Here is a 22,554-nt window from a genome sequence, read left to right as displayed (position 1 = left end):
TGTTACGAAATGTGAAAACAAATAAAGCAATCATTTAACACGCTATAAAAGGGGTTTTCTTTACAATTACATTAATGGGCTCGAGTTCCATAAACCGGCGGATTCTTTATCCGCAGACACAGCTGCTGCATTAAAACTTTTGATACCGCTTTTCCGGATTGAGCTATTTATTTAATATCCTCCGGAGTGATCACCGTGTAATAATGCATTCCCCGCAGATGAGTTTTACAGTTAATCAAGCTGGAAGTTCAGGCTTCAAAGCATTTCTTAACCCCTAAGCGTACTGGTGTGATACATCATACACAACACTGCGATAATGTGGAGAATCACTACTGGTAATACTGGAGTTTATTGTTGAGAAGTGCAGGTGTAGTCTATGGCAGCCGGAGTAATGGACAACTTCTACCAGATCCAATCATTGAGGTTCACATGTCTCAACATTGCCAACTCTTCAAGGAGTCTCTAGCATTTAACGTAGGCCAAGCTTACCAATATCGGTGGCATTGTCCTACAGTCTAATGTTTATAGGGCCACCCAACTCTCCCCCAAGAGATCATGAAGGTTGCAAGAATGTTCTAGCTTGTCCGATTATGGACTGCCAATCTTTTTGTTCTCCTCGAGATAAGCTAACGCAATAGGAGCCTGAGCCGAGCGTCTGTGTGTGGGGGGAAGTTGGGAGAGAACGCTGTAAGTCGAACAGCGTCAACTGGCGGCTGCAATATGTGTTGTGTATGGAGGGCTTTAGATCAGAGGCGCCTAGCCATTAGTCATGAGCCAATTCCAATTATACAAGAGGTGTTTGGCCACAAAAAGGTGAAAGCATATTAAAGATATGCGCGAGTGATGTGTCTCGGGTGTTCGCTAAGAGCAGTATGGTTTTGACTTTGGAGAGACGTGTAGGACCAATAGCCACATGTGGCTCCTGAGTATTTGGTTGGGAAAAAAACATAGGGAAGAAAGGAGAATGAAAGCTCTTTCTACTCTACATGAAGAGCATCTTGACAGTTTTCCTCTGGACAGTCCAGATATCCCTTGCACTACCACCATCACATCCAGACAGTGACATCTGGATAGGACCACATGAAAATAAAAGGCCTAAAGTTAAAGATGACACATTTCCTTTGTATTTTTGGATAACAAAAAAAAATTTTTTGTAATTTTTTTCATTTTAAAAATTACAAAAAGGATAATGGGCCAATGTAAAAGTTTGGGCACCCTTGGAGATTTGTGTGCTGAGAACTACTAGCAAGGTTTCAGACCTTAATTAGCCTGTTAGGGTTATGGCTTGTTCACGATCATGGGTAGGAAAGGCCAGGTGATGCAAATTTCCCAGCTTTATAAAAACCCAGCCTCCTCTAACCTGGTGCCAAAAAACAGCAGCCATGGATTCTTCTAAGCACCTGCCTAGCACTTTGAAAATGAAAATGGTGGAGGCCCACAAAACAGGAGAAGGTTATAAGATGATAGCAAAGTGTTTTCAAGTTGCCCTTTCCTCAGTTCGAAATGTAATTAAGAAATGGCAGTTAAGATAAGGTCTGCAAGACTAAGCAAAATTTCAGTGAGAACAGCTCGTAGGATTGCTAGAGAGGCAAATCAGAACCCGGCTTGACTCCAAAAGACCTTCAGAAAGATTTTTCAGACTCTGGACTTGTGGTACATTGTTCTACTGTTCAGACACACCTGCACAATTAGGGCCTTCAAGAAGATTCATCAGAAGAAAACCTATCCTGCACCTTCACCATAAAATTCAGCATCAGAAGTATGCAAAAGAACATCTAAACAAGTCTGATGCAATTTGGAAATAAGTCCTGTGGACTGATGAAGATTAAAATAGAACTCTTTGGCCACAATAATAAAAGGTGTGTGTGGAGATAAAAAAGCATAGAATTTCCGGAAAAGAACATCTCGCCAACCACTAAGCATGGGGATGATCCATCATGCTTTGGGGTTGTGTTGCAGACAATGGCACAGGGAACATTTCACGGGTAGAGGGAAGAATGGATTCAATGAAATTTAATCAAATTCTTGATGCAAACATAGCACCATCTGTAAAAAAGCTGAAGTTGAAAAGAGGATGACTGTTATAAATGGATAATGATCCTAAACACACGTCAAAATCCTCAATAGACTACCTCAAAAGGCGTAAGCTGAAGGTTTTACAATGACCCTCACTCTTACCCCTGACAGGCTGAGAGACCCCTTTCACTAGCCCAAGTGAAACAAAACCTTATCAGCCCGGTATAGCCGCCACCAGTTCCTATTTAATATAAGCCCAATATGTTAACGGGAATTATATTGGGACAGAAACCTGCCCCGGTAGCATGGAAAAATTAACCAGAAAAACTGACGTCTGGATTCGTGGATCGAGATAAGAGCAGCCCAAGGTTAAATTATATATTTAATCACCATAAGGACTCACTAGACAATACATTATATACACAAGGGTTATACATATATAATGGTCAGAAATGAAAATACAATAGTGGTAGGATAAAAAGTATAAGCAGATGAATCCTGTCAATTACTGGTGACGTCTGACCATGTGTGCGCTGGACCTCATGGGGGCCTGAGCTTCCAGTGGTCCTCTGTCCTTCGCAGCACGTTACTCAACGTGAGCCCCCCTGTTCGGAGTGGCCGCATGCATCAGAGAGAGAGCCACATGGCCTTACTCTAGCTTATATCTCCCTTGGGTAACTCCCCTCCTGCTCTCTTGGTTGAACCTGAGTCCCCTCACCGTGCCCTTAGCAGATAATGACTCCAAAACTTCAGATGAGTCATAACTCCTTAATGGATGGTCCTAGGGAGACGGTTCTGGTGTCATCAGATCCAGCCGAGCCCCTGCTACGCTTGGAGACTAAACACAGCTGTACTATTTGTTTCCCACCAGATATTGTACGTATCTTCCCACCCTGTGAGACCAGAACGGATCGGGACCCTGGACGGTGTGCTGTCCGGTTTGGGGATCTCTGATATGTATGCGATGTTAGGCTAGGACGTACAATAAGTCCATATTCTCCTTATGAAATCATAGCTGACTCAGACCACATGGTATCCACCAAGCCCTTTGTTCTGAGCTGAGCTGGCTCTAGGTGTGATATCTGTCACTCAGTCTTGACCCCTCCCTGCTGCTGCTAGCTGCTGTGTTACAACTGCACACTGAAGACCTGCTTATAATCCCATGCTAAATAGGATACAAATGATTGACATGGCATTATATCTCAAATATTTTTCACACTAGGTACTAACTATGCAGGGTGCCCAAACTTTTGCATCAGCCCATTTTCCTTTTTGTAATTTTTAAAATGTAAAAGATGAAAAAATATATATAGCCTAAAATACAAAGGATATGTGTCATCTTTAACTTTAGGCCTTTTAGAGATCAATTCCTCTTTAACTTTCTTAACTGTTCACAATAACAGTAATTTTGACCAGGGGTGCCCAAACTTTTATATGCCACTGTAACTGCATACTTATAATTAATTTATTAATATTTCTTAGTAAATTAATAAAATATAATATATTTTAATAAAAAATAATAAGATATTAAAGCTAATTGAAGAGATTAAGCCCATCTGTTTTTTTTTTCCAAAGACTCCCAACATATTAAAAAAAAAGAGCAATGCTTACCTGCATCGATCATTCACTTCAACCATCCAACGCTTCCAGGGTCCCTGCTGTTCTTTAAATCCCTGTCTCTTTTGGCTAACTGGAAATGCCCACTCAGCCAATCACTAGCCACATTAATTACCCACCTCAGCCAATGATTGGCTGAGTATTATTTTCTGTCTGTCAAGAGGAACAGATGATTGGAGACGAGTGTTATCCCAGAGGAGAGTTGGAATAGGGACAAAGCTGGATCAGTGGAGGTAATATTGCGACTTTTCTTTATTATTCCACTGAGGAAAAAAAGAATGATCTGCCAGAATTTTTAATTTGTTTTAAAAACCATTATTAGACTTTAGATTGCATTCTCCATAATATATCTCACTGCTGCAGGATATGTAAAATGTTTTGTAGCCATGTATATTCTTTGAGTTAACCATGAGGTCCAGGATAGGAAGTTACTGATAATGAAATATTACTTTTCTAGCTGTTTCCTAATATTTTTCTTGAAGGTAAACCTACAGTATAAGCAATCAAATTGGAAACAATAAGGGAACAGAAGCCATATAATCAATGCAAACCATAAACTATTCTCCACCTAAAACACACAAGTCTCATTCACACCATTGAGTCTTTTATTAAATAAATGACACTAGTTTATGTTGGTCTTCTGGGATGAAATCCACACTGCCGTGTCATTAGCTTGTTGGATGCCAGTCTATGACTGTGTAGTGAGTACACTATTCATTCTGTGCAACTACACACCATCCTCACCGCAGCATGAAACATTGATGCGAGTATTAATCATTCTGGTAAAAGAGAGCCTGCTTCCCGAAGAAAAACATTTACTGTATATTAACGCTTAAAACTACAATGTTTTCATAACTTACGTTCCTCTAGTTACATTTAAAGCTGAATTCTGCTGGTCTGGTTGGCCACATCAGCGCCCTTCTGACACACACACACTCCCGACAGATTAACGTAGCATCTATAATGCACTTCAGGTGTCATCTGCTGCAGATCATTGTGAGATAAGCATTTTTTTCCTGTAGACATTACATATCTCAAGTTGCAAAACAGATACTGAACCAGCAGGAAGCACCTGGAAGTGGTTAGAGTATCAGATCGTGTTTATTTATTTATTTCACCACTGGATAGGTATCAGTAATGTATGTACCCTGTGTGTAGTAAAACACTTTCCAGTTTCTGTCTTCTGCTGTTTCCAGTGCCACTCTGGTCATCTTCTGTGCCTGGAGTTGTGACTGGCCAGTTTACTGAAGCATTTCCTGAGCGGACCGGAAGTCACTTCAGTTAATACTCAATAAAAGTCTGAGACTATGAACGAGACTCATACGTTATGGGTACGGTCACACAACCGTTTTCTCTTCATCCGAGAAAAACTGTCCAATTCTGATAATACTCTCATCAGAGTGTCATCAGTTTTTTTCGGACGTGGAGAGAAAAAAAAAATTTTTCCCACCTTCTCCATTCTGTCAGTCCGTGAAAATCAGAATGTCATCTGAGTTGTCCAATGTTTTTTTCCACTGACCCATTTCTTCAGAATTTATCTCCGGAGAATCGTCAAGTGTAAACTGGTTCTTGATCTCTTGGACTTCTCCACCAAACATTTACTTAATTGCCGATTTTGATCTGGCACAGATCAAAATTGGACACGTCTCTGATTTTTTTCATTGGACCAAATGGTATGAGGGAAAAATCGGACATGTTCACAGCCCCATAGAATAGCATGGGTATGAGTGCTATCTGTGAAAACCATGTATAGCACTCGTCCGAAATAATCATGAGCCCTAAGAGAGATAGTTATCAGTGACTTCCGGCCCATCAGCGCTGCGGTCACAAGATGGTGGTGAAGGGACCAAAGTGGCGCTAGAAACAGTAGAAGACGACCACCGGTAAGTATTCTACTATACTCAGGGAACATATGTTACTGACACCTATCATTGGTGAAATAAAATAAATACGCCGAAGTGGTACCTTAAAGGAAGTTGTTCCACCACCTAAAAGTTTTCAAAACTGCTTAGGATGCAATAAAAAAAATATCTTAGTGATCCCGCTCTTCTTCTTGAATTAGTGATGTGTTGACACAGGAAAAGAGTAAAAGAAGTAATACTTTGTCTGTAAGATAGTGAATTAAGAAATTACTTTGACATTTGCGAGCCGTCATTACTTGTTCGGGCCCCCAACTGTGCAGCCATCACACATGTTCAGTAGTGGATTCATTTTGAGGTGGAAGTTGACACAGTAAGACGAAACGTGTCTGTATCTCGGCGCACATGTGTGACTCTCGGCCCTTTCCTTTAGTGAGCTGTCTGACAGATGAGTACATCTTTAACAGTCTACACCGGTCTCACTCCCATCCCATACATGTGTTAAAATGTTCTGTTTGAGACATACTTATAAAGATGATTTCCTCCAAGGGACTTTAACCTTTCTGTCCTCCACAGGAGGCTGAGGGCTTAATGCAGGTTAACATATGTTATCCCATAGGGAGCTCAGCCTCTGTTGTCAATTAGACCCCATCAGCCGGCAGCAGGCGAGCGCACTGGAAATCCGCACGGATAAGTGATGGAAAAAATAACCCTTATGACAAAACCATATTAAAACCATCTAGTAAATACAGCTAGTATTTCTTTTCTTTTTTGTACACTGTACATTGGAACAGTTTTATTCTACTACAGCTGTTTCAAGAACTGTGAAGACAGATGAGTGTAGTGAACAGAGCTCGTATCAATAATGGGCTGTGCATGTTCATGTAGTGAACAGAGCTCATATCAATAATGGGCTGTGCATGTTCATGTAGTGAACAGAGCTCATATCAATAATGGGCTGTGCATGTTCATGTAGTGAACAGAGCTCGTATCAATAATGGGCTGTGCATGTTCATGTAGTGAACAGAGCTCGTATCAATAATGGGCTGTGCATGTTCATGTAGTGAACAGAGCTCATATCAATAATGGGCTGTGCATGTTCATGTAGTGAACAGAGCTCGTATCAATAATGGGCTGTGCATGTTCATAGAGCCCCTTATGTCAATAAGATAGAATGCTTTTATTGGTAATATTAACGTTTGTTTTTTATTTTTCTTAAAAAAAAAAAAAAGATCAAAGATTCTTGTTTTTGCTCTTTAAGTGCAAAACAATAAAAACAATTAATTAACCCCTAACGTTCTCTTAACAGGCCAAACATTCCTTCAACTTTTAAGGGTTTTTTTCCCCGTAATTATATTTATTACTTATCCAAAGGATAGGTGATAAATGTATGATCGCTGAGGTCTGGGTCACACAACCTTATAAAAAATCCAGAAAAGTGGGACAATTTTTTTCTCACTTGTCATCAGTGGTTTGTTTTTTTTTACAGCAGCAGCAGCTGTTAATCATTTTCAAGACCATTTACAATTTCCCATGTTACAGAATTGCAATGTATCCGTAAAAATCAGATGCTATTCTATTTTTCTGTTTGGCATCTGATTTTGTTTATTGTGCACCCATAAACTTGAATCATCAAGTCTCATCTGATTTTCGGAGGAAAATCGTGCATGCTGCTATTATTTTTTTTTACATGCACAGTCCGTCAATGAATCTACACTGCCCCTTTGAATAACGTTGGTCTGGGTGCGATCCTAATTTTTGACAGATAGCACTCGGACCGAAAATACGGTCGTGTGCACAAGCCCATACTATAATTTCAGTGTTATATCACTTACATGTTTTTCCATCTATAATGACAGATACGACAAGAGGAAAAAGGAACCAGGAGTGCGATGGTGTGGAATATATCTTTATATCTAAACACTTGTTTGAAGCAGACATCCACAATAACAAGTAGGTGTCTTGCACAAAGTTTACTTATGTATTGTTTAAAGGGGTTGTTCGGTCTTAACCTACAAGTCTGCAGTCACTGTATGTGGCTGCAGACTTCAAAACCCTCACAATGCGAGCACTGAGCTCTGTGAGGACTCTCGGTGCCAGGAGTGGGCAGTCATGGGTTGTATGCAATATGCATCCTCCCGGCCACAATCCGACTAGACTGTTTCCGGCCTCACTCAATACGCTTGCATTGCGCGAAGCCACACCCATCTAGTCGAAATGTGGCCATAAGTATGCATTTCACATACTTGTGCTCACATGACCTCCCGCATCGCAGAATCTACATGCGATGCGAGGATGCACAAGTCTGCAGTCACATAGATCTTCTGCTGACTGGACAACCCCTATAAGCCTGAGTAGTGGGTTGAAACCTGAATTGTGCCAAAAAAAACTTTAACCGTCTCAAACAAAAAGGGAGCACAAACAATGAGGGAACAGTTTAAGGGGTTATCCAGAACTTCCACCCCCCCCCCCCATATGGGTTAAAGCACTCTGTAGGTAGTTGCTAACTATGTGTCTGTTCTGCCATGCGACAATCTCTCTTGACTAATAGCGTTCATGGGCCACTCCTGCCGGCGATTCTCCTGATTCCTGTGATATAACATCGACAAAGCAGTTCCTTTTCTTCCACTCTGCTCTGTCAGCAAGGCGTCACTGTCACCATCTCAGCTTAACTTAGCTGGGAGCCGGCTGTCAATCGGCATGATATCAGCACTGATGCCCTGTCGACATAGCAGAGTGGAAGAGAAGGAACTACTCTGTCAACGTGACGTCACCGGAAGCAGGAGTATCTCCTGCAGGAGCGGTCCGTGACCACTGTGAGCTGGGAGAAATCATTGCACGGCAGAACAGGCAGGTAGTTAGCAGCTACCTGCCAAGAAGTGCTTAGCCCTGTAGAAAAAAAAAAAGAGAGTCCGGGATAAGGATAACCCCTTAATGACTGGGCCAAATTTTTGAAATCTGACCAGTGTCACTTTATGTGGTAATAACTCTGGAATGTTTCCAACATAGCCCATTGATTTTGAGATTGTTTTTTTCGTGACACATTATACTTTATGATATTGGTAAATTTAGGTTGATATGTTTTGTATTTATTTATAAAAATATCAGAAATGTCACAAATTTAAAAAAAATTGGCAATTTCCAAATTTTTAATGATTATCCCTTTAATCCAGATAGCCATACCACATAAAAACATTAATAAATAACATTTCCCTCATGTCTGCTTTACATCAGCACCATTTGTAAAATGTTGTTTTATTTTGTTAACATTTTAGAAGGTTTAAAAATGGAGCCGCAGTTTTTCATTTTTTTAAAGGAAATTGACAAAACATATTTTTTTTAGGGACCTATTCAGTTTTGAAATGACTTTGGGGGTCCTATATATTGGAAACCCACAAAAGTGATACCATTTTAAAACCAGCGCCCCTCAACATATTCAAAATTGCTTCCAGGTTGTTTATTAACCCTTCAGGTGCTTTTTAGGAATTAATGCAAAGTGACATGACAGGAATGAAAAAAATGTATTTTTACCACCTAAATGTTTCTAACTTCTGAACAGGCCGCTATAGCTGGAAGACTTTAAGGTCGTTATTTGGCCATGAACTGCCATGGAAAACATCAGGACCACACAATCAAAATCTCAGGGTGTGGATGGGGTTAAAGAGGAATCTCCCGCACTCTGTTAACCATCTAGATGCTGCAGTATTGACAGCAGTATTTTAAGGGGTTAAACGGCCATGGTCGGTGCTAACACTGGTCGTGGCTGATGCAGCAAGTTGTGAGCTATAGTGTACAGGTGATAGCTGCTGGATTGTTACCAGTCTTGGGATGCTAGACTCTTATATTGCAGATCAGTTTTAAGTCGAATTGGTGGACATTAAGGGGTTAAACATAAGAAACATTAACCCATTATACTGCCATATGAATAAGGGAAGACCTTGTGATATGACTTATAGTTTACTCAAACTCCTGACCTTTCTGGAGCATTATCCATTGTCTTCAGCTTCGGGCTGCCGATGGGTCTCCAACTGTTTTGGAACCTTGCTGGAAAGTACATCTGGCCGGCCGTAGATCGCCTGCTCCTGACCCAGAGCATGATTGGCAGGAGCGGGTCCATAGCTCATATGTTCAATATTTTAAGCTATCCTGTTTTGGTTTTTAAGCCGCAGATAAGCGTTTATGACAAGTAATCTACCATCTTTTCTCTGTCAACAGTGACAAAGCCTTCCTTCCCGCCTTCGACATTGGCAACCCCAGGCAGCTATGCCTCAGCGTGCAATGAAATTTCAGTAGTTTCAATTGTTTAACTTCTCCAGTGTTTTATTGCATAGCATTAGCTCAGACAAAGAGGTGATGGAAAACATTAGTGGGCTCTTAGGCTGAAGTGTTTTTTCTTTGCCGGTTAACTGTAATACTAGCAGGTGTTAGTGATTTTGAAATGTAAAATACAAGCTTTATATATACACATATCTTTTATATATGTTAAAAAATGACATATAACGGACTTGGCAGAACAACGACCTCTTCTAAAACATGGGGAGATAACACAGAAATCCTTCTGCTTCCAATTTAACCTTAGGAAAGATGTATCAATGTTTCTTTTTCCTATAGAAAATTACATATATTTTTTTTTGTCCTCTCATTTAATTTGATAAGGTTTATTGAGTACGGTGAATATAAAAACAATTACTACGGCACAAGCATCGACTCCGTGCGTTCTGTCCTGGCAAAGAACAAAGTCTGCCTGCTAGATATACAGCCTCCCGTAAGTACCATTTATATTGGGAAATGACTTACCGTTAAATAGAAATTTCCTATTTGCAAGCATGTATATTTCTATTATATGCTTAAAGGGCTGCAGGGGATTCAGATTTCCCTATGTTACAGGGGCAGGGTAGTTGTTTCTTAAAAATGCATAAAAATAATTCAGTAATTCCATCATATTACAATTAAAACTGAGAAATATGTAAAGAAAGCATCTTTTAGCATTTCCTTCCCTTTCTCAATATCTTGTATATGGCTGTAGAACAACTGGCGCCTCCCCTCACTCTTCCCTCCTCAGTAGGATGCATAAAAATAATTCAATAATTCCGTCATTAATCTCCTCTTTTACCTTGATCTTATATTGTTTGATATTACAATTAAAACTGAGAAATATAGAAAGAAAAATCTCTTAGCCGCGCCCTTCCTCCTCCTTCTTACTGCCTTGTATGTGGCTGTAGAACAACTTGCTGCAGCTGGAGCCTCCCCACACTCTTCCTTCCGCAGTAAGACAGCAGCATTGTGTCGCCCTACCTCTTTAGGTACGGCCACCACTCATCCATAGCTAGCTGACTATGGAATAGATCGGTAGGAAATTAACCCTTATGTTCTCTGAAGAATTTTCTTAAGACCTTTTAGGTACATGTAGAAAATATTGCAGACTGACTAAACAGTGTAAGCAAGCTTGTGATATGATTACTATTATCATTCATTTTTGGGTTTCTTTTAAGAAAAACACAAAAAATGAGCTTTGTATATTTAGAGCACGTGTATCAACCTTGGCCGGGTAAATAGGTCATATAGGTAAAATTTGAAGTTGACGGGCCGCTTTCCGAGCAGGACGAAATTATGTTTTCAGAGATACCTTTCTTTTTTTCTATAAGATTTTTTGATCATTTTTTATTCCATTTGTTTTTGTATTTATGCTGAAAGAGCTGCATTTTTGGCATGTTTTTTCTTTTTTTTCTTTTGGTGTTCATCGTATGGGTTATCGTACAGTGTTATGGTTCGGATTGTTCGATACCAAACGTGTACTTCCAATGGGCTTAAAAAGGGTACCTTCTCCCTCAAATTACCGTATGGATACCACGGTCACTATTGTCAGTGAAATCTCGAGGGTTAACCAGCTGCGATTGGTATTAATACCGATCATGACCGTTGCAATAAGGTGTCAGCTATGATATACAGTGGACACACGCTGATGGTGGTGCCAGCCGGCACCATCACCGTGCAATACATGTACGTCAATTTGCTGAAGGTCACCTCCCGCAGCACCATACATATCCGGCGGATGTCGGGAGGGGGTTAAAAAAAAATTCTCTCCGTATTAACCTACCACCAGCGGATTCAGCAACGCAGGGAAAAGACTTCCATGCTCTGACGCACTGTGCTCCGGCATGATGGGGCACCGGTGCGCTCCGCTCTCAGGCCTGCTCTCTGCTGTTTCAGGGATGTCTTGGGAGCTCAGGTGCCCCGCAGACCATAGTCAACAGCTTCAGCGGCCGTATGCTGTCCGATGAATATGTTTTGAGTCCCTTAATTTAAAGGAATAGTTGATCATTAAACCATGGGACTATTTTTGGAAAAAATGCCATTTTCTCCCATTATCTGCAACTGGTAGTGTGGTATTTAAAGAGGTTGTCTACTACTTTTACATTGATGGCCTTTCCCGGCCGATCAGACATTGATGTCCTATCCTAAGAATAGGCCATCAATTTAAAAGTAGTGGATAATCTCTTTAATGCTTTTTATTGTAAAGTTCTTTAAAAATAAATACTGTAAAATAATAATAATAAGCAAATGTAAATGGAACATTATAAAACAGGCTGTTATAATGTTTCGGAATATGTATACGTAATGTTTTTGCTTGTACGTTGCACACCTTGCATTAGCTCATATGTGACTTACTTGGATCTTTTACATGATTTTTACTGTTTTTAGCTTGATTTTTATCCAGCATAAAAAACCATATAAATGCAAGAAATTAAATGTGTTTACAGCAGACTGAAAAATAGTTTTCTATTTCATAACTTTATTGCGTCAGTTCTCTGAAGTTTATGAGAAAAAGAAATCTCTGGTATGATCCTACATTATTCGATAAATGTCCTAAAATAGTGCTGGCAATAAACTAGAAAATGAGGAGGCCGGCACCCATGATTATAATTGTACGCTCATGGAATATAAGGAGAATATCTTGGGGAATTGTGAGTATAATTTACAGCGATGGCAATATTCATAGGGAAATTAATAATCTATCACAGAAATATCTGGTCTTTTGCATTTAGGGTGTGTTTAACACATGACATATTAATGTATTAAATTTCAGCGGTGTGTGAAGCTTTTGTTAAAAATAGATCATAAAGGTGGTGGAATTATATTTTTCTATATCCTACTTCTCTCTTTTTTTTTTTTTTAAGCCTCTCCTAGTTTTGCCTACAAAAAACGCATTAAAATGCCGTGTGTGAAGGCACTTTAAAGGGGTTATCTGTACTAAGACAACCCCTTTAAGTAATGGGATTTGGTAATAATAATGTTCCTCCTTGATATAAGAAGTTATTAATTTGTTAGATTGTGTTTCTGCTGACTTAGTAGATGAGCGCCGTGTCCTGACCGGGCCAGATACTTGCGGGAAGAACATGTCTATTTTATCTTGGAAAGAGATATAGAGTGTTTTCTGGATTATAGCTGCAGGTGACATGTTTTAGAGGAATTCATTCACTACATTGATTTGACAAAGCTCTCGCGGCGGATGACCTCCGTCTCAGATTCAAGAAACAATGAGTGTACACAAAGCTGCATAGCCGAGACGTTCCAGTATTCTCCTCCTGTAACACTCCGCAGACACTTGTGGTGGCTGAAAGGAGTTTTCACTCTCAATTTTTCAGCTTTATCTTCAGCCCTAATGCACTAAAGCCAAGTATCGGATAATATTAATGTTAAGCAGGACGTAGGGTTCTTTTAAGGCGAATCACCTGAAATTTTTTGTTGCACATGGCTTATTTAACAGCTATTTTAGGAGGTCCCGACGGATTATTGTCACATGTGCAACATCGATTAGAACCGAAAGCTTGATTTAAGAATATGTAAGAAATTGTTTGTTTGCTGGACTCACATATTTGCATGATCTGTAGTGCAGTAACCAACTTTATTTTTTTTGTTGTTGTGACCCCCAGCGTGTCCTTGGTTTATAGTATCCTTCCTGCACCTCAAAAACATTTCCAGAATCTGCCCTTTTAAGGCCTCATTCAGGTGTCTGATGGTTTGGGGTTTTTTGCATACATACACATCAGTGTACTGGATCCATTTTTGGTCCAACTGTCCATTTTTACCATCAGTGTTTTTCTTGCTTGCAAAAAAAATAAAATTTCAAGTTTCACCTACCCATTAAACAATATAACACTGATGACACCTGGATGGTATCTGTGCTCTGTTTGTTTTTTTCACTGACCCATTTATATCAGTGTGTGACTTGCATCCAAAATGGACCTTTTTTTAAAAAAAAAAAAACCTTGGGTCAGCCAAAAAAACACAAACAGATGAACAGCTTATAGACCATGATGGATAGTTTTTTAACTGTGGAAAAATATAGATAGAACACGCACATGTAAATGAGTCCCAAAAAAAAATAATATTGGTCTTAATTTATTTACCTCATTCATTCTTGTTTTGATTACTGTGTAACTCATTACTAATTGGCCCACCCCTCACTAAAAATTTCCCCTCTCCAATCTATCCTGAATGCAGCAACCATCTTTATTTCCAGCCACTACACTGATGCCTCCACCCTGTGCCAGCCTTTGCACTGGTTGCCAATCTGCTACAGAATACAACATAAACTTATCACACTCGCCCACAAATCTCTCCGCCATGCTGTACCTTGTTACATCATCTCCTTCATCTCTGTCTGCCATACTACCTTTCCTCTCCATTGTGCCAATGATCTATGATTAACATTCCCCATAATTCAAACCTCACCAGATCCCTAGAATTTGTTACGCCATGCAATCAGGTTAATTTGCAGTATCTACAGTTTTTAGCTTGCAGAAAAAAACACATCCTATTAGGCAATGTCTGTAGAACCACGTTTGTGGTTTGAGATTGTCCTGATGAAGAAGTTGTATACCTTGAAATGCGTTGACAAAACACTTACTACTGGACTGGCATCTTCCATTCTTTCACGGCAGCGCAGGACAAACCATTTGCCTTAAGCACAATCAGTGGTTGTGTGCACACAGCTTAACCATGTGAGCACAATTTGTGCATATCTGTTAATATTGCAACACAGATAAGACCATATTTTGCGTTTTGTCTCCTTCCAGGTTTTTCCTTCTCGTATTATTACAGTATTTGCATATGACTAAGGTTCAAACATTAGTGGTGGGAGATAATGTTTTAAACAATAATGACCACAATGGAGACCACATTATAAGAGTCTCTTGCCCTAATGGCAAGTGATAGTCTGTGATTAGCATGCGATCAATTACTTGGAAGAGTAGCTACTTAAATTATTACAGTGTCACGATTGTGTTACCAGAAAATGAAAAAAATATTTGCAGTCAGCAAATGTATGAGCAAAACATGTGGCCGCGGGGCCTCCAACATGTCACTTGAGCTCCCACTATACTCAGTGCATACCCGAGCACCCTCGGCAAACTCGAGTAATGAACACTTGCACTCAACACTTGTGGTACCTGCACCAATCAGCTGAATGGGGAACTTTTATTCCCTTTAGAATAGAGCAGCTGTGCACATGCTTGCCGGTCGCTCCATTCATTCCATATGGACCTGCTGAGCTTTGCATGCGGCTTTTTCCAGCAGCCCCATAGAGAATGGAGAGACATTTGGGCATCTGACATGCTAGTCCTTTTTGTAACTGGGATAAAAGTGTCCCATTGGGGACTAACATTCCCTGTTCTGCATTTCGGTACCAGTCCCAGCCGCTCAGACCCCTCCAATCAGTTATCACCTACCCCGCAGATAGATAACTTGTTCTCACCCGACAAGCTCTTTAAGGCAGTTTGAGATTTTAGTGTATAGTTAGAGAAACTTGGTGATTTTGTTTTTTTTCATCATGAAGTATATGAAGCATGACATTGGTTATCAGTAATGCAATGCTCCAGCACAGCAACTCTTATATCAGTCATCCCTGACTTTGCACTTACCTACAACTGCCCTTGTAGTAAATGTCCTGTGTGATCCAGACTGATCTCTTTATTCCATTTATGAAGTTTTCGAGCAGCTACTCCATGAGAGCACACGTGGGACGCTGTTAATTTAGTCTTGCTAAGCCTTTATGGCCATTGTAGCTCAATTCCTCCTTTTTATTATGCCCACCTGACTCCGCTAGTACAGGTCTCCTTGTGCTTACTCAGCTGCATCCCCACTATTTGCCAAGGTTCTTGGATGAAGTTTTCGATGCTAAATTATCATTTTCCAAAAAACTTTGTACTCCTTGGGAAGTCCCCTTTAGAACGCAAGTAAAAGTGTTCACCTAGGACTGTTACTGAGCCCTGCTGTCAGAGTCTTGACAATTGTGGATAACTTCTATGGCTGTGTTTTCTTATATAGTTCAGGAAGGAGTAAGTTCTACTCCGAAACGCATTGCAGTAAATTGGAAGTTTTTTATACTTTCTGCCTAGATTAACCTTTGTCAGTGGCAGCGCCCGGGATCCACCGTACTCCTTTCTCCTTTGTGTTGTCCTATAGGAATCAGAAGTGCAGTTTGCTGCAGCGATCACGTGCCATACATCCATGTGATCACTACAGCCAACTATTGGTTGTAGCGGCCCCTTGGCTTAATTTCTGCAGCAAAGACCATTGTAGACCACCAAGGGTGGCATTGGTGGAGCTTTGGAAGATTGCATTGTACTCACAAAGACTTGGCCAATATTGATCCAAATGTCAGATCATACTCTCCAATGCAAGTCTATGAGTCAGTGAAAAAATTGTGGCAGCACTTGGATGCCATCCATGTGCTGTCCCTTTTTCACGCTCTGTTTAATAGGAGAAGCTGGACAAACCTTTTTTTTTTTTTTCCCATCCGAGAAAAACTGTTGAAACTTGGATGAAACTCTGATCAAAAACACTGATCAAACTCATGAAAGAAAATAATGGACATCTGAATGAGCCCTTAGTGCGGATAGTACGGTTTCATCCACAGTAAATATGTCCCATAAAAAATCCCAAATAACATATGTCAAGATGTATGGTATAACATATGACATTACTTATATCTAGAAGGGCAGATGGCTGCTTCACGGCTGATACCTTTCTAAGTCTCCACATATTTGGAGGGTGCATTCGTCTTGGGATTGGATGCTTTCCTGCTGGACTTCTACTTTGGAGGAGGATTTACACACCTGGAACTTTGAGTCCAATATAGAAACCCAAAAGAGAATTTCTAGACTTTTATTCAATTTTTTTTTTGTTGTCAAAAATTAGCTCATTTTGTCACATGCCGTTCTTTACTCCTATCTTGCAACTTTTAAAATGTTCAGCATGGTCAGGTATGCAAAAATATGTTTAGTTTAACTATTAAAAAGTTTGCAAAACAAAGTTCTCACTCCAGTAAGGGAGTGCCATAAAAAGGCTAACAACTATTACATCTGAAGATGCGTCAAACATCAAGAGACACTTGGATAAATTTTCCGCTAAGAACAGCCACGCGACCACAAGCAAAACTGACTTCAAAAATTTTTCTTGTGATATTTCCCCAAAATCTTCAGAGTGAAAGAGATTTTTTTTTTTCTATGCCATGGCTTATTTTTTTGTAGGGTGCTTCCTAGTATGAAGGGATGTTTGGGAATATCCAAACTTTTCTATATTTGTCATTTAGAAAAAGTTTTCTACAGAGCAGAAAGTCTATTCCAAAGATCTTCGGATTTCGGTCATTTAATTTCGGAGCTGAAGCCAATCAATAAGAGATACCAGAGTTGGAGCGGTGACTTTTTTTCTTTTTCCGTGGCCGTTATGCGCCGGTCACACTACAGGCAGCTTGTAACCTCTCAATGGTGGAGTATTTGAGGCCACGCACTGTTTTTGTAGGATGCTTTCTTGACCTATTTTAATCAAATTCCATCTGAACACTTTTCTGCCAGAAGGCAAACACTAGTTAAAGCAGAGTTGATACTCGCCCTAAATAAACAGCCTGGGAAAGAGGGGCGACGGCGTCAGCTAGATGGAATCTATTTAGACTTTTTTTTTTTTTTTTTTTTTGCACCAAAAAAATAAAAGGTTAAAATTTCAAGGGTTTTCTTTGCTGCCTTTAATGTAACTTTCTGTCCAGATATGACATCACTCCGTATAGTTGAAAGGGGAATTATTAATAGACAGCAATGGTGGCTGACAGCGAACAAACTGACTTCGGGCTTAGTAAGAAATGAAAATATCCATTCCGTATGTTGACATAGGTCTGCTTGAAATATAATTGCCACCAAATTCAAAAAGCAGAGTGTAAGCTTTGGGCATAAACATGCCTACTGGCTGTGGTAAGTGTAGCGCCTGCCAAACTTATCAAACTTTCCAGGACTGGCGAAGCATGTGGAAATTAAAGCCTGCTAACCATAGAAATAACAGCCGATACAGTAAGTGTTTCTAAAGGAAATGTTAGCATACTAGCATACATATTTGAAAAATGTAATGTGTTTCCTATTACAAAATATCTTTTTTTCAGACAGATATCTTATTCTGATTTTTCTTTTTTTTTTTTTTTTTTTTTATTTCCCTATTTTTTTTTCTCTTACTTTCCTTCCCTCCATAGAGCATAAAACACCTACGGACATATGAGTTTAAACCGTTTGTCATATTCATCAAGCCACCATCTATCGAACGCTTGAGAGAAACGAGGAAGAACGCCAAAGTAATCTCCAGCAAAGATGATCGGGCGTCATCGAAACTCTTCACAGTAAGTGTTCCCTAAGGTGGGCGTGAGGGGGTCTTTATCTGGCCTTTTTTGTTGTAAATATTGTTAATATATTAAAGCAGGCGTCCCCAACCTGTGGCTTATGAGCCACATGTGGCTCACGACTGTCTGCTTGCTCAAGTGAATGCTACTCTCAGCTGTATTTGCATACATCAGGGGTATTATTACTCGTTGAGGGGGTTGTCCAAAACTTGGACAACCTATTTTCAATCCCGATGTTAAACCCTGTTAAAATAAAAAAGCTTATAATCACCTCCCATGCTGGCGCTGCTCCAGCGGTGTCAGCACTCGCTCTCCCGGGGGCTCACATGCGGTTATGTCACCTGAGCCCGGCGATAATCGGCGCCGGCTTCACTGTTCCCACCTTCGGACATATAAGTGGAAGTGAGCGGTCAGCCTCAGCGCTCACTTCCTATTGATTACTTATACGTGAGTCCCAGGAATGCGAGTGCCGACACCGCTGGAACAGCGCCGGCACGAGAGGTGAGTATAAGCTGGAACAGCGCAAGCATGAGAAGGGGTTTACTTTATAAGCAGCACTCAGGTCATTACTACTTTTTAAGGGGGTGCTTAGGGGATTATTACTTTATAAGGGGTCATTCCGGGCATTATTAATTTCAAAGAAGACACTTATGGCATTATTACTTTTTGAAGGGTTTTTATATTATAGCATATTATAACTTTTTAAATGGTTATTGGGCGATTATTACTTTATATTGGGTCACCACGCTCTATGATTTTTTAAAAGGGCACAAGTACTTTATAAGTCTTGAGCCATTATTAGGTTATAAGATGCCACTGTGGCGATACAGCCTAAAATCTTAATAAGCCAGACAATTAGATTTGTTAATCCAAGAGAAATACCTTATCGTGTTTAATTAGAGATTGCTGGCTGTGTTTTATTAATGTTCTGCTTGCTGGTCAGTTTAAGTACACTAATTTAACTTGTAAAGTGTCCAGCATTCCACTAATCTCATTAGTATCTCTGGAGCCTCTAACCAGTGTTCAAAAATCGTCTAGGCCCATTGTGTAAGTGTTGAAAGAAGATACGGCGGAGCCTTCATCACAGGGGGTCTCACATGTAGACCCAGGTGATGCTGTCGACCTGAGAAAGATACCTCCACTAATGCACACTTAGCTTTGAAGTGGGGAGGGTGAGAGCAGGCCGTTCAGAGGGTCTGAGCCCAGAGAAGCAGAAGGAACATGTGTTTTTGTAGCAGTCAGACTTGAAACAGAGGTTGGAGAAAGACTTTACAAGGAGAATGAGAGACATCCTTCAGGAAAGTAGATGGATAGCATGGCAACTAAAGAGACACAGATTTGTATTCTACATGATTCTAGTCTAAGGTATCAGCCCTAACTGGAAAGATACAGATTTTCTCCATTTGACCATCAGAGAGACCATGGATATGTTGTATGGGGCTGCCGGGAGGGACCTACCAGTCGCTTGCAACCCACGGAGACATTTGGAGAAGCCAGATTGGGACCCGCCGGTCATCTGGTTCAATGGAAATTCCCGGAGAGGCCAGGTTGGGACCCGCGGGTCTCTTGGCCTTGTACCTCGATGGACTGCTAGCTTCCTAGGCTTGCCGCTACCTCCTCTCTGTGGGGGCCCACCAGAAGTGGGGGGGGGGGGCACTGATTGAGGTAGTTGGCTCTGGAAGTCTCCAAAGTTGCAGCTGTTCTATCCCAGGTGGGCGGAGAAGAAAGGGTGAGGCTGTGTAATGTTGTACCATCTTGGGTATGTTCTGGGACTGTTCTGTGTGTTTATGGTCCAATAAAATAATGCCACGCTGTTTTACCCTCACCCCGTGTTGTCTGAGTAGTGTTACGCCCACGGAAGACCCCGGGTCTTCACAGCCACTTTTGGCATTATTACTTTATAATGGGGAATTTGAAGTATTACTTTACAAGGGGGAAATATAACTTTCAAAGAGGCATGCAGGGGGCTTGTACGATTTCTCCGCATATACTGTGGCTCGTGACCATCTTTCAGAGCTGGATGTGAATCTCAAAGTGTAAATGGTTGGAGACCACTGTATTAAAGGAACACTAAACCTAGAAATAAATGCTACAATTAAGTCAGAGATAATTATGCCCCCATTGCTTGTCAGCTTGCAACATTTTCAGTCTTGAAAAAATCTACAAAGAATAAAGAATTTTGGTCGTCATCTGTTCTGTTTTTAGCTTGGGAACATATGAGGAGGTGAAGCTTAGTTAACAAGTGGGACATAATATTTTTGGCCTTCTGCAGACATGGTAGAAGGGAGAGGCTCCTGCTACAGTTAACTTACACCGAGAAACCTGACAGTAGAGAAGAAGAGGAAGGAGGAAATGCTTGTTCTCCTGGAAAACATTGAAAAAATTATTTTTTCATTAGCTTAAATTGCAGTGTAAGAAACACTGGAATCAGAGGAATTGATGATTTTGCCTTTTATTTTATTTTTTTTAAAGTGCATTTTTCATGTTTAGTGATAATGTATAAAGATTCTCTAGTAAACCAGTTTGCTACAGTGTACACGGGAAGCTGCCAATCAGTGGTGTGGGCGGGGTTATACGGGTCTCAGCATTCTGAGCTCTGCTACATCTACAGCAGAGAAAACAGGGATTCTATCAAAACTGCACCAAGCAGTCCAGTAAGTGACACATCGCTGGATTCAGGGTCTCTGCCCCTACATCATGCTGCTCTCAAATGGGGTAGCAAAAACCTGCTAAAAGAATCCCTTTAATTTTGGGGACACACAAGCGTTGATTCTCATGCGAGAAAACCAGCTCAGTTATTATTACAACCCCTGGCAAAAATTATGGAATCACCGGGCTCGGAGGATGTTCATTCAGTTGTTTAATGTTGTTGAAAAAAAGCAGATCACAGACATGGCACAAAACTAAAGTCATTTCAAATGGCAACTTTAGGGCTTTAAGAAACACTAAAAGAAATGAAGGTAAAAAATGTGGTACTCAGTAAGGGTGATTTTTTTTCAGACCAAGCAGAGGGAAAAAATTCTGGAATCACTCAATTCTGAGAAAAAAATTATGGAATCATGAAAAACAAACACACAAAAGAACACTCCAATACATCACTAGTATTTTGTTGCACCACCTCTGGCTTTAATAACAGCTTGCAGTCTCTGAGGCATGGACTTAATGAGTGACAAACAGTACTCTTCATCAATCTGGCTCCAACTTTCTCTGATTGCTGTTGCCAGATCAGCTTTGCAGGTTGGAGCCTTGTCATGGACCATTTTCTTCAACTTCCACCAAAGATTTTCAGTTGGATTGAGATTCGGACTATTTGCAGGCCATAACATTGACCTTATGTGTCTTCTTTCAAGGAATATTTTCACAGTTTTTGCTCTATGGCAGGATGCATTATCATCTTGAAAAATGATGTCATCATCCCCAAACATCCTTTCAATTGATGGGATAAGAAAACTGTCCAAAATATCAATGTAAACTTGGGCATTTATTGAAGATGTAATGACAGCCATCTCCCCAGTGCCTTTATCTGACATGCAGCCCCATATCATCAATGACTGTGGAAATTTGCATGTTCTCTTCATGCTGTCATCTTTATAAATCTCACTGGAACGGCACCAAACAAAAGTTCCAGCATCATCACCTTGCCCAATGCAGATTCGCGATTCATCACTCAATACGACTTTCATCCAGTCATCCACAGTCCACAATTGCTTTTCCTTAGCCCATTGTAACCTTGTTTTTTTCTGTTTAGGTGTTAATGATGGCTTATGTTTAGCTTTTCTGTATGTAAATCCCATTTCCTTCAGGCGGTTTCTTACAGTTCTGTCACAGACATTGACTCCAGTTTCCTCCCATTCGTTTCTCATTTGTTTTGTTGTGCATTTCCTGTTTTGGAGACATATTGCTTTATGTTTCCAGTCTTGACGCTTTGATGTCTTCCTTGGTCTACCAGTATGTTTGCCTTTAACAACCTTCCCATGTTGTTTGTATTTGGTCCAGATTTTAGACACAACTGACTGTGAACAACCAACATCTTTTGCAACATTGCATGATGATTTACCTTCTTTTAAGAGTTTGATAATCCTGTCCATTGTTTCAATTGACATCTCTCGTGTTGGAGCCATGATTCATGTCAGTCCACTTTGTGCAACAGCTCTCCAAGGTGTGATCACTCCTTTTTAGATGCAGACTAATGAGCAGATCTAATTTGATGCAGGTGTTAGTTTTGGAAATTAAAATTTACAGGGTGATTCCATAATTTTTTCCTCAGAATTGAGTGAGTCCATAATTTTTTCCCTCTGCTTGGTCTGAAAAAAATTACCCTTACTGAGTACCACATTGTTAATCTTGATTTCTTTTAGTGTTTCTTAAAGCCCTAAAATTGCCATTTGAAATGACTTT

General features: G+C 40.3%; 1 protein-coding gene across 2 annotated transcripts in view; it reads left to right on the top strand.

Annotated features, from left to right (window-relative positions):
- The window catches only part of MPP7 (MAGUK p55 scaffold protein 7), a 381,349-nt gene that overhangs the window by 346,858 nt on the left and 11,937 nt on the right, over positions 1-22,554 (top strand). For both annotated transcript variants that reach the window (XM_073677586.1, XM_073677588.1), the window contains exons 15-17: positions 7,352-7,445; positions 10,149-10,257; positions 18,013-18,156. In XM_073677586.1, coding sequence (XP_073533687.1) covers positions 7,352-7,445; positions 10,149-10,257; positions 18,013-18,156 — 347 coding nt within the window. The remainder of the gene's footprint in view (positions 1-7,351; positions 7,446-10,148; positions 10,258-18,012; positions 18,157-22,554) is intronic.

The sequence above is a fragment of the Phyllobates terribilis genome, unplaced genomic scaffold (genome assembly GCF_046119375.1).
Source record: "Phyllobates terribilis strain yellow unplaced genomic scaffold, ASM4611937v1 Scaffold_4__5_contigs__length_816908805, whole genome shotgun sequence".
Classification (NCBI taxonomy): Eukaryota; Metazoa; Chordata; class Amphibia; order Anura; family Dendrobatidae; genus Phyllobates; species Phyllobates terribilis.
The sequence above is the reverse complement of the archived record's forward strand: the minus strand, read 5'-3'. Positions and strand labels throughout refer to the sequence as shown.